We start from the raw sequence: 17127 nt of genomic DNA, 5'->3' as shown, positions 1-17127 counted from the left end.
TCCCCCCTAATGAGTTGGGATTATTCTCAAACCTCACACGGTACCCTAGAATGTCTATACATATGCATGTTGTAGCAAAATAGTATCGATATTACCCCAGACTCAGACCCTGTTTAAAGATCTCGGTGATTGACATGATTATCGGCCTGAAGAGCGATCCCTGCCTGATTGCCCCTGTCACCATGCTTGGCCCTGTTATTCTTATACAATATAGAAACGATCGACTCTACACAATCTACACTCTTAACAGAACTGTTTTTTTCAATAGATATTCAAATCAATATCACAGTTTTTATGTAACTTTGCACATTTTTACACAAAACCAATAAAGAAATATGTATCTACGGCTTTGAATCACATAGTAAGCAGCCACAAAGTATATCTAGTGTATCCATCACAAAGCACACAAAGTCATGACTCGAACATTTGAATTTTGCTATTGAAATTTGAACTTTCGAAATTCGGATACAGTTACACATGAGACGCCATTCCCCCCAATACAAAAGAAAATATTGACGAAGAAAAAGAAAAACACCGGCTAGATAACACACCCCATAGAATCGGCAGCTAATGCATGAGAAGACCAATTACAGCGCCGTTAGATAATGATGGACAGTTCCGGTCGGTCCCCCTCACCCTCAATATCCGGGTAGTAGGGAATCATCGCATCGGCTCCCTGAACGTATGCATCATTGTACAGTCTCCAGTAAGGCGTACGAACCTTACGAGCAGGGTGGAACAAGCCAGCCCAGACGTAGTTCATAACAATACCACTACCCACGGCCATCCGGATGGCTTCGATGGCCTCAATCACACGATCAATGACGTGGGGACTGGTCTCGAAAATATTGGGGAAAAGCAGGTTGAGCAGATGGACCATCGCATCCTCGCAACCAAGACCGATAACACCGAGTGCGACGTGCTTAACTGCGCTAGCAGCGGTCTGTCGGTGAACTTGATCACGGTCGACAAGAGCATCCTCAAGTAGTGGCGTGACAGCATAGACATAATCCTTGCCCATCTCGCCAATGTACTCGAACAAGAAGGACAAAGCCTTGAGCACACCGTTCTGCACGTTGAGATCGGGCACCCGGTACTCGTTCATCAGTGCTGGAAGCACAGTGAATGGAGCACAAGTTTCGGCCACGATACCGATGGCGACAGCTGTGCAAACACGCGACTGACGCTCCTGCACTCGCAAGTTGCCCAGAAGAGCAGCCAGGACATCCTGAGGACCAATGGCCTTGGCAATGAAACCGAATGTGTTGTTGGCCGCTCGGCGAATTCCCTTCTTGTGGGCCTTAAGCATATCCATAAGCTCAAAGCAGATACGCATCCATTCACGGGCGTTCACAGACTCGGGACCGCGGTCGGCAATACGACCGACGAGATCAATTGTGTTCTCCTGCACCTTTTCGTGACGGTTGCGCAGAATGGGTGTAAGACGAGGAAGAAGATCGCGAATGGGTGGCTGCATCTGGGTGATACCGACCACGGTGACGATGGCACGCAAAGCACCCAGGATCGAGCCAAGAACCTCGGGATATTCTTCACCCAGATATTCGTAGAGCACAATACCAAGCTTGCCCATGAGAGCTTCCTCGTCACACTGCTTCATCACCAACGCAATGCGGGAGATAAGATCGGCCGCCTGTTGTCGAACAGTCGGGGACTTGTTGTTCAGACGCCAGAGAATAGTACTAACGATCTGAGGAATATAGGTCTTGCATCGTGTGCCAAGCGCATTGACCACCGTACCGAATCCATTAAGGATGACAAGGTCTTCGATGCTTTGTTCCTGGAAGGAGAAGAGGACACCATCAATGAGACGTTCTTCCAGTCTCTCAGAAATGTCAGCGGCTCCCAGGGATGCAATTAATTTCTCGACGGTTTCCACAGTCATCTTGCGATATGGCTCGCTTTCGTCCTTCAAGTTGTTGACGACGCGGTCGAGAATCTCACCGACACCCACTTTCTGGCCCAGGTCCACTGTGGTATCGACTACCTGGCGGTAGTTTCGTCGATCGAGCGCCATACGTCGCATCCAGAAGCCCTTGAAAAACTCCGCCAAGACTTTGTCCTTCAAGTACGAGGCAGTCACACCTGGAGTGCTTGCACATTGAGAAACCACTTTCAATACGACTTTCTTCATTTCTTCATCTGGGGAAGCGAATTCTCGGATGAGGATCTCCATGATTTGACTGGTGTAATAGTTGGCGTACTCTTCGTCCATAAGAGGAATGATATAGCCGACAGCCTTAAGGAAGGCAGAGAGACCCTTGCCACGCTGCTTGCGGGCGCCGGTCCAAAGAGGGCTCAGGATATCATCGAAACTTTCGATACCATATGGGTTCGCAGCCTCGGCCAAAGAGGCCAGGGATAGAGCAGTGACAGTCCGGACCTTAGCTTGTTCATCGCTAAGGTTATCTGAAACGCATCCGACCAGATCCTTGAGATGAGGGAGAATAGCGCAACCCATGAGAATAGGGATATGTTGGACAATCTTGACACCAGTGTGTCGGGCTTGCCATGACTTCTTACTGCGGCAGACAGCGCGGAGGAAAGGGAGGAGGGCGGGAATACCGAGGGCAGAGGCCACAACGGCAAAAGCGCGTGCTGTCGTGTTTCGCACATATTCATCAGCGTGGTCAATATCAGGACGCATAGTACTGATCATCGTAGCAAGACCGGCGGCCTTGGCAAGGTTCGAGATAATCTCTCGGCCTTCAACACGAGCATAGTAGTCTTGATCAATAAGCAGTGGTTCGATAACGACCAAGATCTTATGAACATAGGGACGGACTAGATCATCCAGTTTGTAGAGGATTCTGTCGATGACCTTCACCAGCAAATGGCGCTCCTGGTCTTCCAGGGTCCTTTCCATGAGCAGGGGGAGAATTTGATTGAAAAGGGCCCCAGGACCAAAGTCTCGGGCATTGTCTGTGATTTGACGCAGAGCGGTCTTGCGCATAGGCGGAGTACCGTTCTTGATCTTTAGAAGCAATCTCATAATCTTTCGCTCCTTCATTTCTTCCACAGTCATGCTGCTTTCATCACCATCCTCCATGAGCTTACCGAAGTAGGCCATGTCCTCTGCCTTGAAGAATTGAAGTTCACCCACACCGGGGATATCAGTTGGAAGATCTTTTCCTACAGACTGAACACTTTCTGGCTCTTGCATCATGAACCCTCCGACACCACCAGCGCTAGCCATGGGTGCTGGGGTGGCTGCGAGTCTGCGAGCGTGGGTTCTGATAGGTTCATATCCAGGGGGAGGGTCAAGGATCTTATAGCCATCAGCCTCACCGGGGAGCATGATATCGAGCTCCTCATCGGACCAACCAACAACCTGACCGGGGACAACGGCCACAGGTGTAGCCGCACCTGCAGATGGATGCATGGGAGTGGCGAGTCCTTGATTTCCAACGGGTGTCGCAGCTGTGAGGGATGGCGCTAGATCCCATCTCGATCGGCCGGTTTTGGGTGCTTCTGTGGGAGCAGGTGCTTGATCGAAACGTGATTTTTTGCCGGGTTCGCCAGCAGGCTCATCAATAGTACCCCATCGGTTCTTTCGCTTTCTTTCGGTAGCCACTGCAACGGTGGAACCCGCCTCGGCGTTCTCTTTATCATGTTCCACCCTCTTCAAGGTGGCCACGTGCTCTGTCGCGTCTTCGCCCTTCTCGCGCTTCTCTGCAATCAGCTTTTGAACGCGTTCTTCTTCTCTTTCCATCTCGCGGATGGCCATGACTTCACGGTAGGTTTGGCTTTCTCCTTCAACATTCGCATGGGCATTGGCAGCGAAGGGATCGGCGCGCGTCGGAGTTAGGGCGCCACGGTTGAATCGGCGCTTTTGGTAGTCTGTTTCGCGGTCTGCGATTCGCGCGGCCTTTTCGCGGCCTAGCAAAATGTCCTCTTCCTCGACGCCGGTTCCTCGCGCCATCTCATCGATCTGGCTTCTGGTAGCAGTGTATTGGCCAACCAACTTATGTCCTCCATTCACGTCTTCCATTTCTTCATCACCATCGCCATCGACGGCGATCGAAGTATCATATTTCGAAAGCATATCCGCTCCATCGCGTTCGTACAAAAAGGTGTCAAAGGATTCTGTCAGGGAAGCTTTGGTCGAATTATCCGTACGTTGAGAAGATTGATCAAAGGTTTTGGAGCCTTTTTTAGCACTGGAAGCAGCATTGCGCTCGGCCTGGAGCCGTCGAACGGCCTCGATATCGGCTATAGCGGGGATCAGTATGGGACCAGGCGGGAGAGCTTGCGAAAACTTACCGTCAGACATTGTGACGAGGTGTAAAAGTCGTAAGGATATGAGTGAGCCTGTATTACCGCAAAAGGGAACACCGCAGCTACATCCGGATTGAAAACCGCTGGAACGGTCACAATAATGGTAGTTGAGGATGCTGTGTTGCTAGCCGCCTCGATGAAAAAGGTCGTGATTAGGCTGCACGTGATTAGACACATTAGCTTCTTGAAGGTTGGGATTTGCCCCAGGCACGTGATTCGTGACATAATCAACCTTTTGGACCGTGCTAGGCGGTCAGTGGTAGCGGGTGGTCAATGACGTCCGGGTATCAATGTGAAAAGGAATAGTTGTATGCCAGGAGAGGAAGGAATTATGGATTGAACAGCTTCAAGACTGGAGTAGGAGATGATGCAAAGATTGGAGTGGGAGGTGATAGATATTCCTAGAAATGTGAGCCCCACAACACATTTTCCGTTTGTATAGGACCAAACCTCCCTGTGAGCTACATGTGTCAACCACTACTCCGTACCAATCGTTATCTAGGAAACTAATATTTCTACCTAGTATTGTCATCCTAGGTTGTTTAATATATAATGCTTTATACTTGGTCAAATCTCACTGTACTTATTAGATTAAAAATATATGTATTGCTACCTAATTTCTACTCAAACCTGTGGCGTTGCGAGGGCGCTTATGGTCTATTTATGTCATACACCAGTGTATCAGGGATATTAAAGGTCTGCACGGCTCTAGTGCTCATGTGCACTTGAAATTAATTGTCTAATTTAGGAATAAAGTTCTTAATATAACTGGGGAGAAGAACAAGAAACTCTCCGATGGCCAATGACAGATCTAGGTTATAGTAGATGCTTCAGATAAGCGCCTGCAGCATTCCAAGATTTGGATGGACTTGATCAATATGCCTTCCAAGGCTGACTTGGTAATATACTACTACATTGGCAAAATCTTACCTATATTCTAATCTTCCAAGATTGTCCAACGTCAAAGCAACAGTATGTGGCTGGCCGGTAACCAACAACGGTGGCTAGTGTAACCTACAAAGCCCTGTGGTTACATCCTTTCCATTCTAACCAACACAAAATTGAAAGCTCATTTCCCATCTCTCCAGCAACCTTTCAAGATGGGTGGGTTTGACAACAAAGAAGCCAATTTTAGCACGCCGTTTGAGCCCGCTGGCATCCGCAGTCAGCAGACTCGGATAAGTTCCAAGGTATACTATGTAGACAACACAGTAGTGCCAATTCAGATGGAAGCCATCATTGGTCTCCTCAAAGGTTCATTGAGCCAGAATCCACTACGCTTGGTTCAATTCAGTTTACGCCGAGAGCCCAGGTTACCTGTGCGGTATATCTCAAACTCCGAACATGTCCTTTGTTACATATTAGAGTAGCCTTGCGAACTTTCCATTAAATGGGATAAATCTCCCTGTTTGTTGGTTTTATCCTTGTCATAATACCCTAGTTCATCCCCACAGCCCAGAATTAGATTTGCTCAAGCAAATCGTCTACATCTTATAGATCCATAATCATCCGGTCACCATGATGCTCTTCTTAGTGCTGTCATTGCTCCTCTTAGCAAAAAATGTGAAAGCAACCTTTGATATTCCTCATCCTCTTTCTATTGCCTCCTCATTCTCCCACATCTACCACCAACTTGACAATATCAACATTGGGAATTGCTCTCTCGCAAATGTATCTCTCCCATTGAACGCGACAGATTCCCCACTTCCAGTCCCATCCACAAACCTAACTCTCAAATACGTTGCATTGGGTCGAGGAACACAGAACTACACCTGTCCATCAGATGCGTCCTCAGATTCCAAAACCACCACCAAGCCCAGAGCCATAGGTGCTGCCGCCACACTCTTTGACGCCTCTTGCATTGCATCGTCATCTCTAGCTCTCCTCCACGAAGTCCCCGCAATTATCAGCGCCACTCCTATTGGATCTCTCGCGTTCATGGCAACCCTTGTGGCCCAGGGCACGAGAAGTACCAATCTCATCATTGGGGAGCACCACTTCAACGCTGATGGAGACCCGGTTTTCGACATGGCACTGAGTGGCTCCAAGCTCTGGATTGCTACTAATAAAATAGCCGCTACCCCAGCTCCCAACTCAACATCAAAATCATCCGGCGATGTTCCGTGGCTTAAGCTAGGACACAAGAAGGGGGACGGTATTCAGGTAAGCTCATGTTATCTAACCACCAGACAACCAGATCTGGAGCATACATATCTGACTGAATTATTCTTTATAGGAAGTCTACCGAGTTGTGACGTCTCAAGGTGACCCGCCGTCTACGTGTGCTGGTCAAAACACAACGATTCAAGTTGATTATGCTGCAGAGTATTGGTTCTACGGGTGATAGAGACGTCTTGAGTTCTTTTTTGAGCTATATGGGGGATCTTTTGGTTTTTACAAGCGATATATACGACCGCGAGAGCAAGCCTTTCTAATATATGTATCTAGGACTGTGTGGAAAATGCAGTTCCCGAATTATGTTGGGATTTAACGAATGGAATAGTCTATATAAGGAACACACACTTTAATAAGGAAGACACTCGTGAATAATTGAGGTAGCATTCATAATCTTCTATTTGTTGTTTGTCAATATACTTCGAACAACAAGCCCTAGTCTCTCCACCCCCTCAACTAGCCGCCCTTCATCCTCCCACATGAAACAAAGTCTCAGCCTGCGATGCAAATCTCCTGGAGCATTGCCTCCTGGAACAGCAAATGTCTCACCGCCACCCAACACCAAATTTTGCGTCTCCAGTGCTTCCTGACACACCTGAGTCGCGGTCAATGCGGCCGGAAGCCGAACCCAGATGTAGTATCCCCCCACAACTGGACTACTCTCCGGATCAGGAGTAAACGAGACACCAAGATGACCAAGATGTGTTTTGATCGCTGATGACAGAATGCAATGTCTTCTCTGTCCTTCGGGGACTAGGATATCGGTAATGTATCGAGGCAAAAAGTTATCCTCAAGCAGCTCATTGATGAAAGTCGACGTTAGTTGCGAAGGAGCACCACCAGAGCGTGTAGAACCACTAAACGTTCAGCTTTTGGAATTCTGAATAAGAATGAAGAGATGAAGACTCACGCTTGAGAAAGACCATAAATGAAATCTTTGGTCCCTTCAGCCCATCCAACTCGACATCCCGGACCAATAAGCTTACTGAATGATCCATTGCTCATGACATTGCCGAATCGATCTGCTGGACCACCATCGATTACCCGATCTATATCCACGAGACGCTGACGCGGAACCGGGTTGGTGGGATGTGTCGCGCCCCAACTGAGGAAATCATATACATCGTCAGCGACGACGAGAGCATCGTACTTCCGCGCTACTCTGACGAGTGCCTCGCGCCGCGATTGAGACATCGTCGTCCCCGACGGATTTGAGAAGCTCGGAACACAATAGATGACATGCTTGTATGTCTTTCTATACGGCCTGTCGGGCTTGTATGTCTTCTTCTGTTTCTATTAGCATGGGTTATACCAAGAACCAGGCTAGCATTAAAGAGCGCACACATACCCGACCATATTGACAATCTAGATCTCCACGGTCAAATGCATCCAAAGCAATTTCAAGTGCAGCAACATCCATCCCCTCCTCATCCTCGGGTATCCCTCGCATCCGACCACTGAACCCAGCATCTTCGAATACCCGAAAGACAAGATAATATGTTGGCTCCACGAGCCATACAATCTGTGTCTGCGCTGGATCCGTGAATACCTGCAATACGCATGCTAGATTCTGGCTGGCACCGCCAGTTATGCATATCCGCTCTGCGCAGATGGGTTGCGCAGGTATATAGGATCGGGATAGCCACTCGGCTATATTTTTTCTCAAAGGGAAATAGCCTTCGTCCGGGCCATAGGCAAATCCTTCAGTGAATATGGTTTTGTTGGATAGGGCATTGTTAGCTGCTTGTTTAAGGCGTTCCACTGGAAGCATGGCTGTTGCAGGCCATCCCGTGAAAAGATCTATTTGAGTCGTAGGCGCCATTTCTGATGAAGCTAATTATACAGATATCTCGAGGAAAATCTACTTGCTCTTATACTTGGGGCTTCAAAGATTTGGACCATTCTTGCTTTGGGAATATAAGCGATCTAGCCAATCACATTGGACGCTCGCTATCGTTTTCCCCAGACAAAATGGACAATTGCTCATACGAAAGATTCTATTACTTGATTTCTTCTCTCTTGTCTATTCTACTCGCCATATATTGTTCAAAGTGAAACGGCGCTCTTGATCGTATTGCTAGATAATGAAAACCCTTGAACACCCGCAAAGAAAGTCACCCTTACGACTGAGATTAATAATGGGCCAGCGCCAGGACGATGCAAACGCAAAGAATCAAATGTCACCAGGCACGATGTAAATCCAGCCGCTCAAATCTCAAGGGGCGGGATTGCACTTCATGCAGAAAACGCCGATGTATGCCCCCACCCGCCAACGCAAGCCATCTCCCATTTCAAACATACCATGGACCAGCTCTAGCTGAGGAGCTGGGAATTTATACGTTGTCATCCTCGTAGACAAAGTTGATGTCGCGGATGCGACGGCGGTTGGTGGCAATGAACTCCTGGTCACCGGCGGGTCGCTCATTGCGATTGTTCGCAGTAAGCATGCTCTGAAGGCTCATGCAGACGCTTTCCACTGTCTGCACTGGTGACCAACCGGCGGAACCTAGGAGGTCAAGGCAGATAATGCCATTGCTGTAGATGTGGGGATGCATTGGGATTGTGCGCGGCGTGCCGGTGGAGGCGGGACATTGGATGAATTGGACCTCTGGGGGTTCTAGAATGATTGTTAAACCCCATAATGATCTGATAAAAAGACGAGACAGAGACAAACAACAAACACGGTGGAATGGAGCCACTGGGGAGACGATAGAGACAGAGGTTACCGAGAAGATACCACTCACCAATAGGATACTTGTTACTGAAGGTAAACTTCAGGCGATAAGTCTGATCTAGGTAAAGTGGGTTCTGGTCAAGGATCTTGATGTCCATTTGCCATTCCTCCAGATTGTCACATTTCACGATTGTAATTCCCGGCGGGAGATGCTCTTGCATCTAGGTCAAAATGTCAGAGAAACATGTTCACATAATGAACAATATGCAAGGGTGCGCCATGATATGCTCTCAAACCGTTGCCACCGGGACAAAGGCGATAAGGACGGGAGGGGAATTTGTACCTTAACGAGCTCCTATAAGTCATATAGAGTTAGCAAGATAAGCATTCTAGTAAACTTCAGATTAAAACTACAACTCACCTTGCTCAGACGCTTTGTAGCGAACATTGCTGCGATGGTGGAAAGAGAAGATTTAGATGTTTGAGCTCTGGTGGAGAAGGAGGGGCGGTGTCTCGATGTGGAGCAGGGCGGATGTATGACGTGAAGACGGAAAAGTGAGGAGCTTCTCAACAATGAGATTGATCTGAAGAATTAATCTAACGTGAAAAGAGCAGAGATCTTGTTTGAAAGATGATGTTCTAAAGCTAGCCTTACAAGTGGGGAGATTATATATTGATACACGTGATATCAACACCTGACTATATTCCTCGGGTCACATCCTACTTTCATACTAATGAACTACTCCCTGTCTAAAATAATTTTGGTTTTTACCTCCTTACTCAACTAGCTACGAGAGAAATGCCACAAACTCGTGTGCTCACATCCGAGCACGTGTCTCTGGACTATGGGTGCTCAGACTGGCGGACCATGAGCCAACGAGCCGCAGATCTGTACAGTACTGGTACCAAGCTTTGGACGAGAGAGGATCTCAAAGACATAGAAAGACAATTGGGCCAATCCTATACAATGGCTCGATTCTCCGTCCGCCGAATCGATGGAAGCATAGTCCAAATATCAAATCCTATGTTCCAAATACAGAATCCTATCTGGTACGGGGGTATTCTGACCCTGTTTCAGCCGAAATCTAAGTTCTCTTAGGAAACCTCATGTCAAGTACCAAGAATATTGGCAACTTGTGAAGACTCAACCCAACGGCCCGACCGAAACCTACCATTGCTCCTACCTGGTAGATTGGAGCAATCGGACTGCACGAGACTTTCGGGAGCTTATAGCGCGGCCTTCACAAGTCTTTGACGAGAAAGCCTACTTGTGGCGAAATAGCACAACTTGCAAGCTATTGACAGCTTTAGTACAAGACTTACTTGGTACAAATACCGTGAAGAAAGTTCTATGTTTCGGGCTCGGTGACTTCTGCCGTACCGCCCCTGAATGGCTAAGGAAGCAGCACGACTCTTGGGATGAGACTATGGAGGTGGAGAACGTGATGGACTGTATGATCCAGCATTCGATGGCTCTCACTATCGCTCAAATCTGTTGCGATGGAACGATGCTATTATATGCCCAGGACCCAGATTATACAAGCGTTGCAGAAGATATACTGACCAAGAAGAACTTCAAAATCATTGGACATCATGGTGCAGGAGGATTCGCAGAAATCGATGAAGAATCGATTGTGATCTCAGCATTTGCTGCTGCCCCTGTCAAGCAGATAATCGCTGATCTTGCTCGACCTGCGCTCATTCTTTCCACTGGCTTTGAGGTCTTCAACCGCAATGAGTGAGATCGCTTTCTTTGGATTTGAAATATTGCTAATCTGGACATTCTGCAGAAAGCCATTAGCAGATGCCGAATCTCCTAGAACCAGACATATGTGGCTTGAGTATGATGCCTGTAGCCTTCCAACCTATTCTGATGATGTTGAGATATGCGGTTCATTGAAAGGATTACATTTATATCGTAGACGCCAACAACCCTTGGATTCGCAAGGAGCCTGAGTTTACAATTTATTACAACTAGGGTTATTTGGAGGTTGGTAATTCTCTTGTTAACCTCAGTACTTTTATTTTATTTTTCTCTCAGGCTATATCAAATAAGAAAAACAAGCATTGCTTGAAAGTATGTTCACTCTGCTTATTGACTATGAAAAATGGGAATCACAGAATTATATCCAAGGAACCGCCAGGCACAAAGAGAAAAACAGGGCGGGAACGGCATAAGAACAGCGTATGAACAAGACGTAAGATATGGAAGCGACACAAAGCAGGGGAAACAATTTAAGAAGAACCAGCCTTTTCGCGAGCTTCACGTTCAACCTTCTCCCGCTCCTCAGCCTCCTTCTGCTCGCGAACCTTAGCCAGAACAACTTCACGGAAAATAGCACCACGAGCAGCGCTTGCCAGACTCTTCTTCTTTGCATGACCAGGGCTGGCAGGGCTGGTAGGGCTGGCAGAACTGGCATCACCGTCTGACACTGGTGGTTCAGCCACACTTGACTCTTCGGTTTGGGCGCCCATGTCCATGGGGCTGGGGATATCCTCTCCGTCCTCATCCTCGTGCATCTTGAGTGACTCGATACGGTTGGCGAGCTTGACGATCTCGATTCCGCGGCGGAGACGGGCACGTGCAATGTAGGTGCGGATTTCGGGCAGCAAGTCGCGGTCGCTCGCAGTCTTTCCAGTCAGCCATTCGTGCTTCAGGGCTTCCTCGGAGGTAACTCGTTTGCTGGGGTCCGCATTCAAAAGAGAGAGAATGAAATCTTTTGCGTCCTGGGACACATCACGCCAGTATCGCTCGTGGAAGATGATACGGCCTGTGCGGCATTCTTCGATGAGATCGGTCAGGTTCTCGGCTCGGAAGGGCGAGTAGCCACACAGCAGGGTGTAGGTGATGACACCGAGCGACCACATATCGACAGCCTTGCCGTGGCCCTGCTTGAGCATGACCTCGGGAGCAGCATATCCAAAGGAGCCGGCCATGCTGGTCAGTACCTCAGAGGGGTCGTGCAGCATCTTCGCGATACCGAAATCTGCCAAAACCAATTGAGAGTCGGCAGCGCGGGTGAGGTAGAGGAGGTTCTCGGGTTTCAAGTCTTTGTAAAGGTCAATTACGCGTAAACAGCTAGTACTTCAGGAGACCGACCTCGGTGAACGATGTTGCGCTTGTGTAGATAGTTGACGGCATCAAGCACCTGGCGGATGGTCTGCGACGCATCCTTCTCAGTGAACTTTCCATAGTCGCAGATCCGGTCGAACAACTCGCCACCGGTGGCTAGCTGTGTGACGATATAGAATTTGTCCTACATCTGGGGTTAGAGCTTCACAACGATAAGACTAACACATAGATGTGCTCACCTTAGATTCGAACCAGTCGACGAACGAGACAATGTGGGGATGTTGGAGGGATTGCAGCATCTCAAGCTCATCGTAGACCATGTTCTCATTGCCACGGACATTTTTCTTGAGGATTATCTTGATCGCAACCTTCTGTCCGTCGGTGGCATCCGCCTCGCGAACAATTCCGTATGTGCCTGCACCCAGGGTCCGTCCGAATCTATAGAGAGCTCTACAGCAAAAAGACCGGTCAGCGAATACAGGGCAAGAGGGCTAGGATAAGGCTGTACTTCTTTTCGTAGCTCTCTGGCTGTCCGGACAGCTTGTTGAGCATGTTTGCGACTGGAGAATTGATAGTTAGTAAATTGCGGGGCTCAGATGAAACGCGCAAACCAGATGACGCAAAAGACCCCTGGAGGAGCCGACCGAAGGGGAAGGGCATAGGAATTGCGACGCAGACCGTGACACAAAATGACAGCTAAAAGTCCTCCTAGCCCCCATATATTCCACACAGAGCTGACAGGATGGGTGTAAATCGCCATGGCAATTCCAAGTGAGGAGTCAGGTTGGGGACAAGGCTGACACGAGGCACGAGGCCGGACAATATTCGGACAATGCCAAATGACGAATCATTGCAAGATTGAATAGAGAACAAAAGTCCCATGAATATGAAATATCGACTCACAACTCATGATGTGGGGATGGGGCTGCAGATGCCCAAGGTCGTAGATGTGGTATGGGGCTCGAATGGGCACGATTCGTTAGGTAGCAACGTGAGGAAGAGAATTGATTCAAGAATTGAGGGGGTTTAAGGTCGAAAATTGAGTCCAACCTAGGGGAGAATGATCAGTGTGAGTGTCATATAGAAAACATATGCCAAGTTGGAGGGGTGACCATGCGCGGGGGTGGCTGAACGCAAGCAAAGTTGACATACCACACGCAGACAACTGTCAGAGACCGATGTTCAATGGCAATTCAGGAGATATTTTTTTTTACAAAAAAAAAGTAAGAAAAAGGGCTGAAGAGGGGGAAGATCAGTTCTAGACGCGATAAGAGGATTCGGGGCTGTAGGGTTTAGCGCCAAGCACAGCCACAACGGGAAATGTTACTGCCTCCAGATATATTAACATTGAAGGTATTAATAGTTACATATTAACAGTTACATACTAAAAGGAGATATCAAAAAGCAAGTAGACTCAGTATTAATTAAAGCTTTTGAATGTGTTGATACATGTCAAGGTACGAAGTATGTACATGCGAGAATCCACTCCTGATTTATGTCTAGTCACATGCAAGAATATACCCTTTTTTTTTTCTCGGAGTTATAGCACAAATAGACGCTTCAAGACTTATATATCTTTCATCATACTATGTATCAAATAATTCAAGGCATAGCACTAATTTGAACCCCAAGAAAATTAATATAAGAGTCCCTGGCATTCCCCACCAGTGCCTTGTGTGCCACAGCGTCACCAGACGTCATAGGCTTAGTTAGAGATATATAACAACAACCACGGACTTTCTTTTTTTTGGCTTATTATATTAAACTTGAGATTTACTATTCAACTTGAACTATCAATAATGATATCCCTCCTCTTCTTCCTTACCTTCCAGGTAATTCTACTTGGTGCTTGGGTCGCTGGTTATCTAGACCCATACCAGAAACAGCTTCAGGAGATGTTGCTAGACTATATGGGCGAGACAAAAGTGTCTTATGGACTGAAGAGTATGTTATATCAAAAAGAGAATGAAAGGAAAAAGAAAAAAGAAGTATACTAACCATATTTTACTTTATAGAAAGTCTGACTGGCAAGAAACTCACCGAGGACCAGAATCTAAGCAAGATTCAAGATCAACTTGGGAATCAATTGGGTGGCATATTCGGGAAAGGAGGTCTAGGAGAGGGTTTTGGTTCTATGTTGAGCAAAGGTCTTTAAGGGGATGAAGGACAAGAATGTCAAGGACCATTGGAATTGAGATTACTATCAAGATAAAGATCAAGGTTAAGAAACAAATCCAGCCTTGAAACACAAATTTTTCCATGTAACCTTCATTCAAGCGGTAATATACAAAAAATCATCGATGTCGTGATCTTTTGTACCAAACCGAGTGAGCGAAGGAGAAACGATGTTTTCATATACCAGATGGCATACTACTCCACCAAACCACCTAGATCCGCAATTTTGACGATCGAACACGTCTGGGACCATGGTAAAACCCATGATCCGAATTGTTGACCCAGGCAGTTTGAACATCCTCAATAAAAAAAAAAGGCTCCGATGTCATGCAACTGCATTTAGCACTTGTACGAACACTCAGCCACCGAAAAAGAACGAAAGAAAAGAACGAAAGAACGAAAGAACGAAAGAACGAAAGATCAAAAGATCAAAAGAAGATCAGAAGATCAAAAGAACGAAAGATCAACAGATCAAAAGATCATCGAAAGATGAAAATAACGAAAAACGAGTCAAAGGCAGCAATAGAATAAGCAGTAAAAGCTTAGTCCCGCTTCATCCATTCACGAGAACCATAACCAGTCTCGCCAAGCTCAGCCAAAGCAGTTTCGCAAAGTTTGTCGTAGTACTCAGCCCCCTTCCAGAAACTATGCTTCGACTGAATACCAATCTTCCAATCCTCTTGCCTGAGCCGCTTAATGCGCTGCTCCTTGGTCTCATTCCGAATAACATTTCCATATTCATCGATATTAGGGCCCTCAATCGCAGGAGGTTCCTTGGGTTCACCGGGCTTAGTCTTGACGGGAGAGAAAGTCCAGAAGGAGGCAGTGCGAGTCATTGCAGTGTTAGAACGATGAGCTTGCTGTAGTTCCGAAACATGTTTAATCTGCTGGCGAAGCTCGGTCATTTCCGCGGGAATATTCTCACGGAGCCACTTGATGGCACTGTTGAACTCATTGATCTGGGCCCGGCGCTCGGCGCTGATAGGCGCGGGGGAGGATCGCGGCGAGGGAGATTTGGTGGATTTCGGCACCGGCGAGCCTGCACGGCCGATGAACGTCGGTTTGATGGGGATTCTCTTTCTCATAACGGGGGAGGGCTTTGTCGAGCGCGGCGAGGGCGATTTGGTGGATTTCGGCACCGACGAACCTGCACGGCTGATGAACGGCGATTTGATGGGGATGCTCTTTCTCATCACGGGGGAAGGCGTCGAAGGAGTCGAGGGCGATTTGGTGGATTTCGGCACCGACGAGCCTGCACGGCTGATGAACGGCGATTTGATGGGGATGCTCTTTCTCATCACGGGGGAAGGCGTCGAGGGAGTCGAGGCCACAGGCGAAGGTTGGACGGGGCCTAGATGCTTAGGCCGCGGTGCTGGGGTTGGAGTGACCGGCTTCTTTGTGTTAGCATTCAGACATGCAGATGGGATTATCTTCAAAGGCAGCCGGGGCGGGCGAGCTCGAAAGGGTCGATTCACCTCAAACTTGGACGTCTCTTGCTTTGGACCTTCGCTGTTTACCATTGCAGGATTGTTGCACATGAATACCTCGCCGGAGGTCTTCCGGATGGCAAGCGGCGGTGGCATAAGCTCGCTACGCTTAACTGGATCCTCAAGTTCTCCCCGGACCTTGAACGGAGACAAACGCAGTGGTGGCTGACTTGGAATGCGAGGTTTTGCTGGCGCCTGGGTCACGAAAGGGTCGTTTTCACCCGCCAGCATAGAGTTATCAATCATCCGGGCAATGCTTCGGACAACAGATCCCCCGTTGGGAAGCCCATCTCTGGCGCTATTAAAGGAGACCAATTCGTTTCTCGTAGCTGTGCGAGCAGAAACTTCCTGTGGTGGAGGAGGGGGCTTGCGAGTCGGGGGTGGGATATGGAAAGCTGGGGGAGGAGCCCTGTAGTCGAGACGCGAGACTTCTCGAGCAGCAGGAGGTGGCGTGACACAAAAATCAGTGGTAAGAGACGAATTGGAAGATGAAGAAGCATAAGGGACAGGCATAGGAGGAGTGCAGACCAGGCTTGCATTATGAGCCGACAGATTTTCAACTGACAGAGCTTCAAAATTTGGACAAAGACCAGCGACAGCACGGTCCGGCAAAGGTGGGCTCCACGCGACAGTAGTCACGGATGACCGAGGAGATGAGCCAGGCGAATGGAGAAAAGTAACTGGGGAGTAGGTCTGGTTGGGATTCAGAGCTGGCAGCGGGACAGTGGCTGGCAAAGACTCATAAGCATTCTGAAACCGATCCATAGCATCAGTCAGAAGCGCGACTTTGACAGCCGAAAAGATGTGAGCTGCTCTTCCCATATACTCATATGAGGTGGCTGCATAATAGTGGAGATATGTCGCACGGATCGGATGGAGCTAATGTATACACCCGTTAGCTATCAGAGTATTAGATGAGATTTGTGAAATACAAACCGGATGAGACGCAGTGTCTATGAGCTGATTGCAACGCAAAGCACATTGTTTGTATTGCTGGTTGAAACATAGCCATTTCACATCGTGGAGGGCTCTCTTCCATTCATAGTGGTTCTTTGGAGGCGAGAAGACACCAAAGGGCAACGAGGCCTCTGATGGCTTTTCTGAGGTATTCAAAGATGAGTGGGAAGCCATTTTGGAAGCAGTGGGTACAAGTGATGGGGAAAAGAGATGAGGCACGAGATGGGATGTGAAGGAGGAAGAGAGGAGGAAGAAGAGAAGAGGAAGAAGGGAAGGCAGAAGTAGAAATG

At 48.0% G+C, this 17127-nt stretch overlaps 6 protein-coding genes across 6 annotated transcripts; 2 read left to right on the top strand and 4 right to left on the bottom strand.

Annotated features, from left to right (window-relative positions):
• Nucleotides 1-598: 598 nt before the first annotated feature.
• On the bottom strand, nucleotides 599-4291 carry PGRI_022680 (U2 snRNP complex subunit HSH155; the record flags this gene model as incomplete). The annotated part of the gene is made up of 1 exon (XM_040789981.1): nucleotides 599-4291. One exon carries the CDS (start codon nucleotides 4289-4291, stop codon nucleotides 599-601), a length of 3693 nt encoding a protein of 1230 aa, XP_040646934.1.
• A 1523-nt stretch (nucleotides 4292-5814) lies between these two features.
• PGRI_022670 (DUF3455 domain-containing protein) lies at nucleotides 5815-6640 on the top strand (the record flags this gene model as incomplete). The annotated part of the gene is made up of 2 exons (XM_040789980.1): nucleotides 5815-6459; nucleotides 6533-6640. The coding sequence occupies 2 exons, from the start codon at nucleotides 5815-5817 to the stop codon at nucleotides 6638-6640; spliced, it is 753 nt and encodes a 250-aa protein (XP_040646933.1).
• A 228-nt stretch (nucleotides 6641-6868) lies between these two features.
• On the bottom strand, nucleotides 6869-8293 carry PGRI_022660 (aminotransferase-like domain-containing protein; the record flags this gene model as incomplete). The annotated part of the gene is made up of 3 exons (XM_040789979.1): nucleotides 6869-7328; nucleotides 7382-7758; nucleotides 7820-8293. 3 exons carry the CDS (start codon nucleotides 8291-8293, stop codon nucleotides 6869-6871), a joined length of 1311 nt encoding a protein of 436 aa, XP_040646932.1.
• A 1651-nt stretch (nucleotides 8294-9944) lies between these two features.
• PGRI_022650 (uncharacterized protein) lies at nucleotides 9945-10887 on the top strand (the record flags this gene model as incomplete). Its single annotated transcript, XM_040789978.1, has 2 exons — nucleotides 9945-10195; nucleotides 10245-10887. The coding sequence occupies 2 exons, from the start codon at nucleotides 9945-9947 to the stop codon at nucleotides 10885-10887; spliced, it is 894 nt and encodes a 297-aa protein (XP_040646931.1).
• A 493-nt stretch (nucleotides 10888-11380) lies between these two features.
• PGRI_022640 (serine/threonine-protein kinase) lies at nucleotides 11381-12770 on the bottom strand (the record flags this gene model as incomplete). Its single annotated transcript, XM_040789977.1, has 4 exons — nucleotides 11381-12195; nucleotides 12246-12402; nucleotides 12458-12633; nucleotides 12698-12770. 4 exons carry the CDS (start codon nucleotides 12768-12770, stop codon nucleotides 11381-11383), a joined length of 1221 nt encoding a protein of 406 aa, XP_040646930.1.
• Nucleotides 12771-14935: 2165 nt separating this feature from the next.
• On the bottom strand, nucleotides 14936-17011 carry PGRI_022630 (uncharacterized protein; the record flags this gene model as incomplete). The annotated part of the gene is made up of 2 exons (XM_040789976.1): nucleotides 14936-16759; nucleotides 16817-17011. 2 exons carry the CDS (start codon nucleotides 17009-17011, stop codon nucleotides 14936-14938), a joined length of 2019 nt encoding a protein of 672 aa, XP_040646929.1.
• Nucleotides 17012-17127: the final 116 nt, after the last annotated feature.

The sequence above is a fragment of the Penicillium griseofulvum genome, assembly GCF_001561935.1.
Source record: "Penicillium griseofulvum strain PG3 chromosome Unknown contig_80, whole genome shotgun sequence".
Taxonomy (NCBI): Eukaryota; Fungi; Ascomycota; class Eurotiomycetes; order Eurotiales; family Aspergillaceae; genus Penicillium; species Penicillium griseofulvum.
The sequence above is the reverse complement of the archived record's forward strand: the minus strand, read 5'-3'. Positions and strand labels throughout refer to the sequence as shown.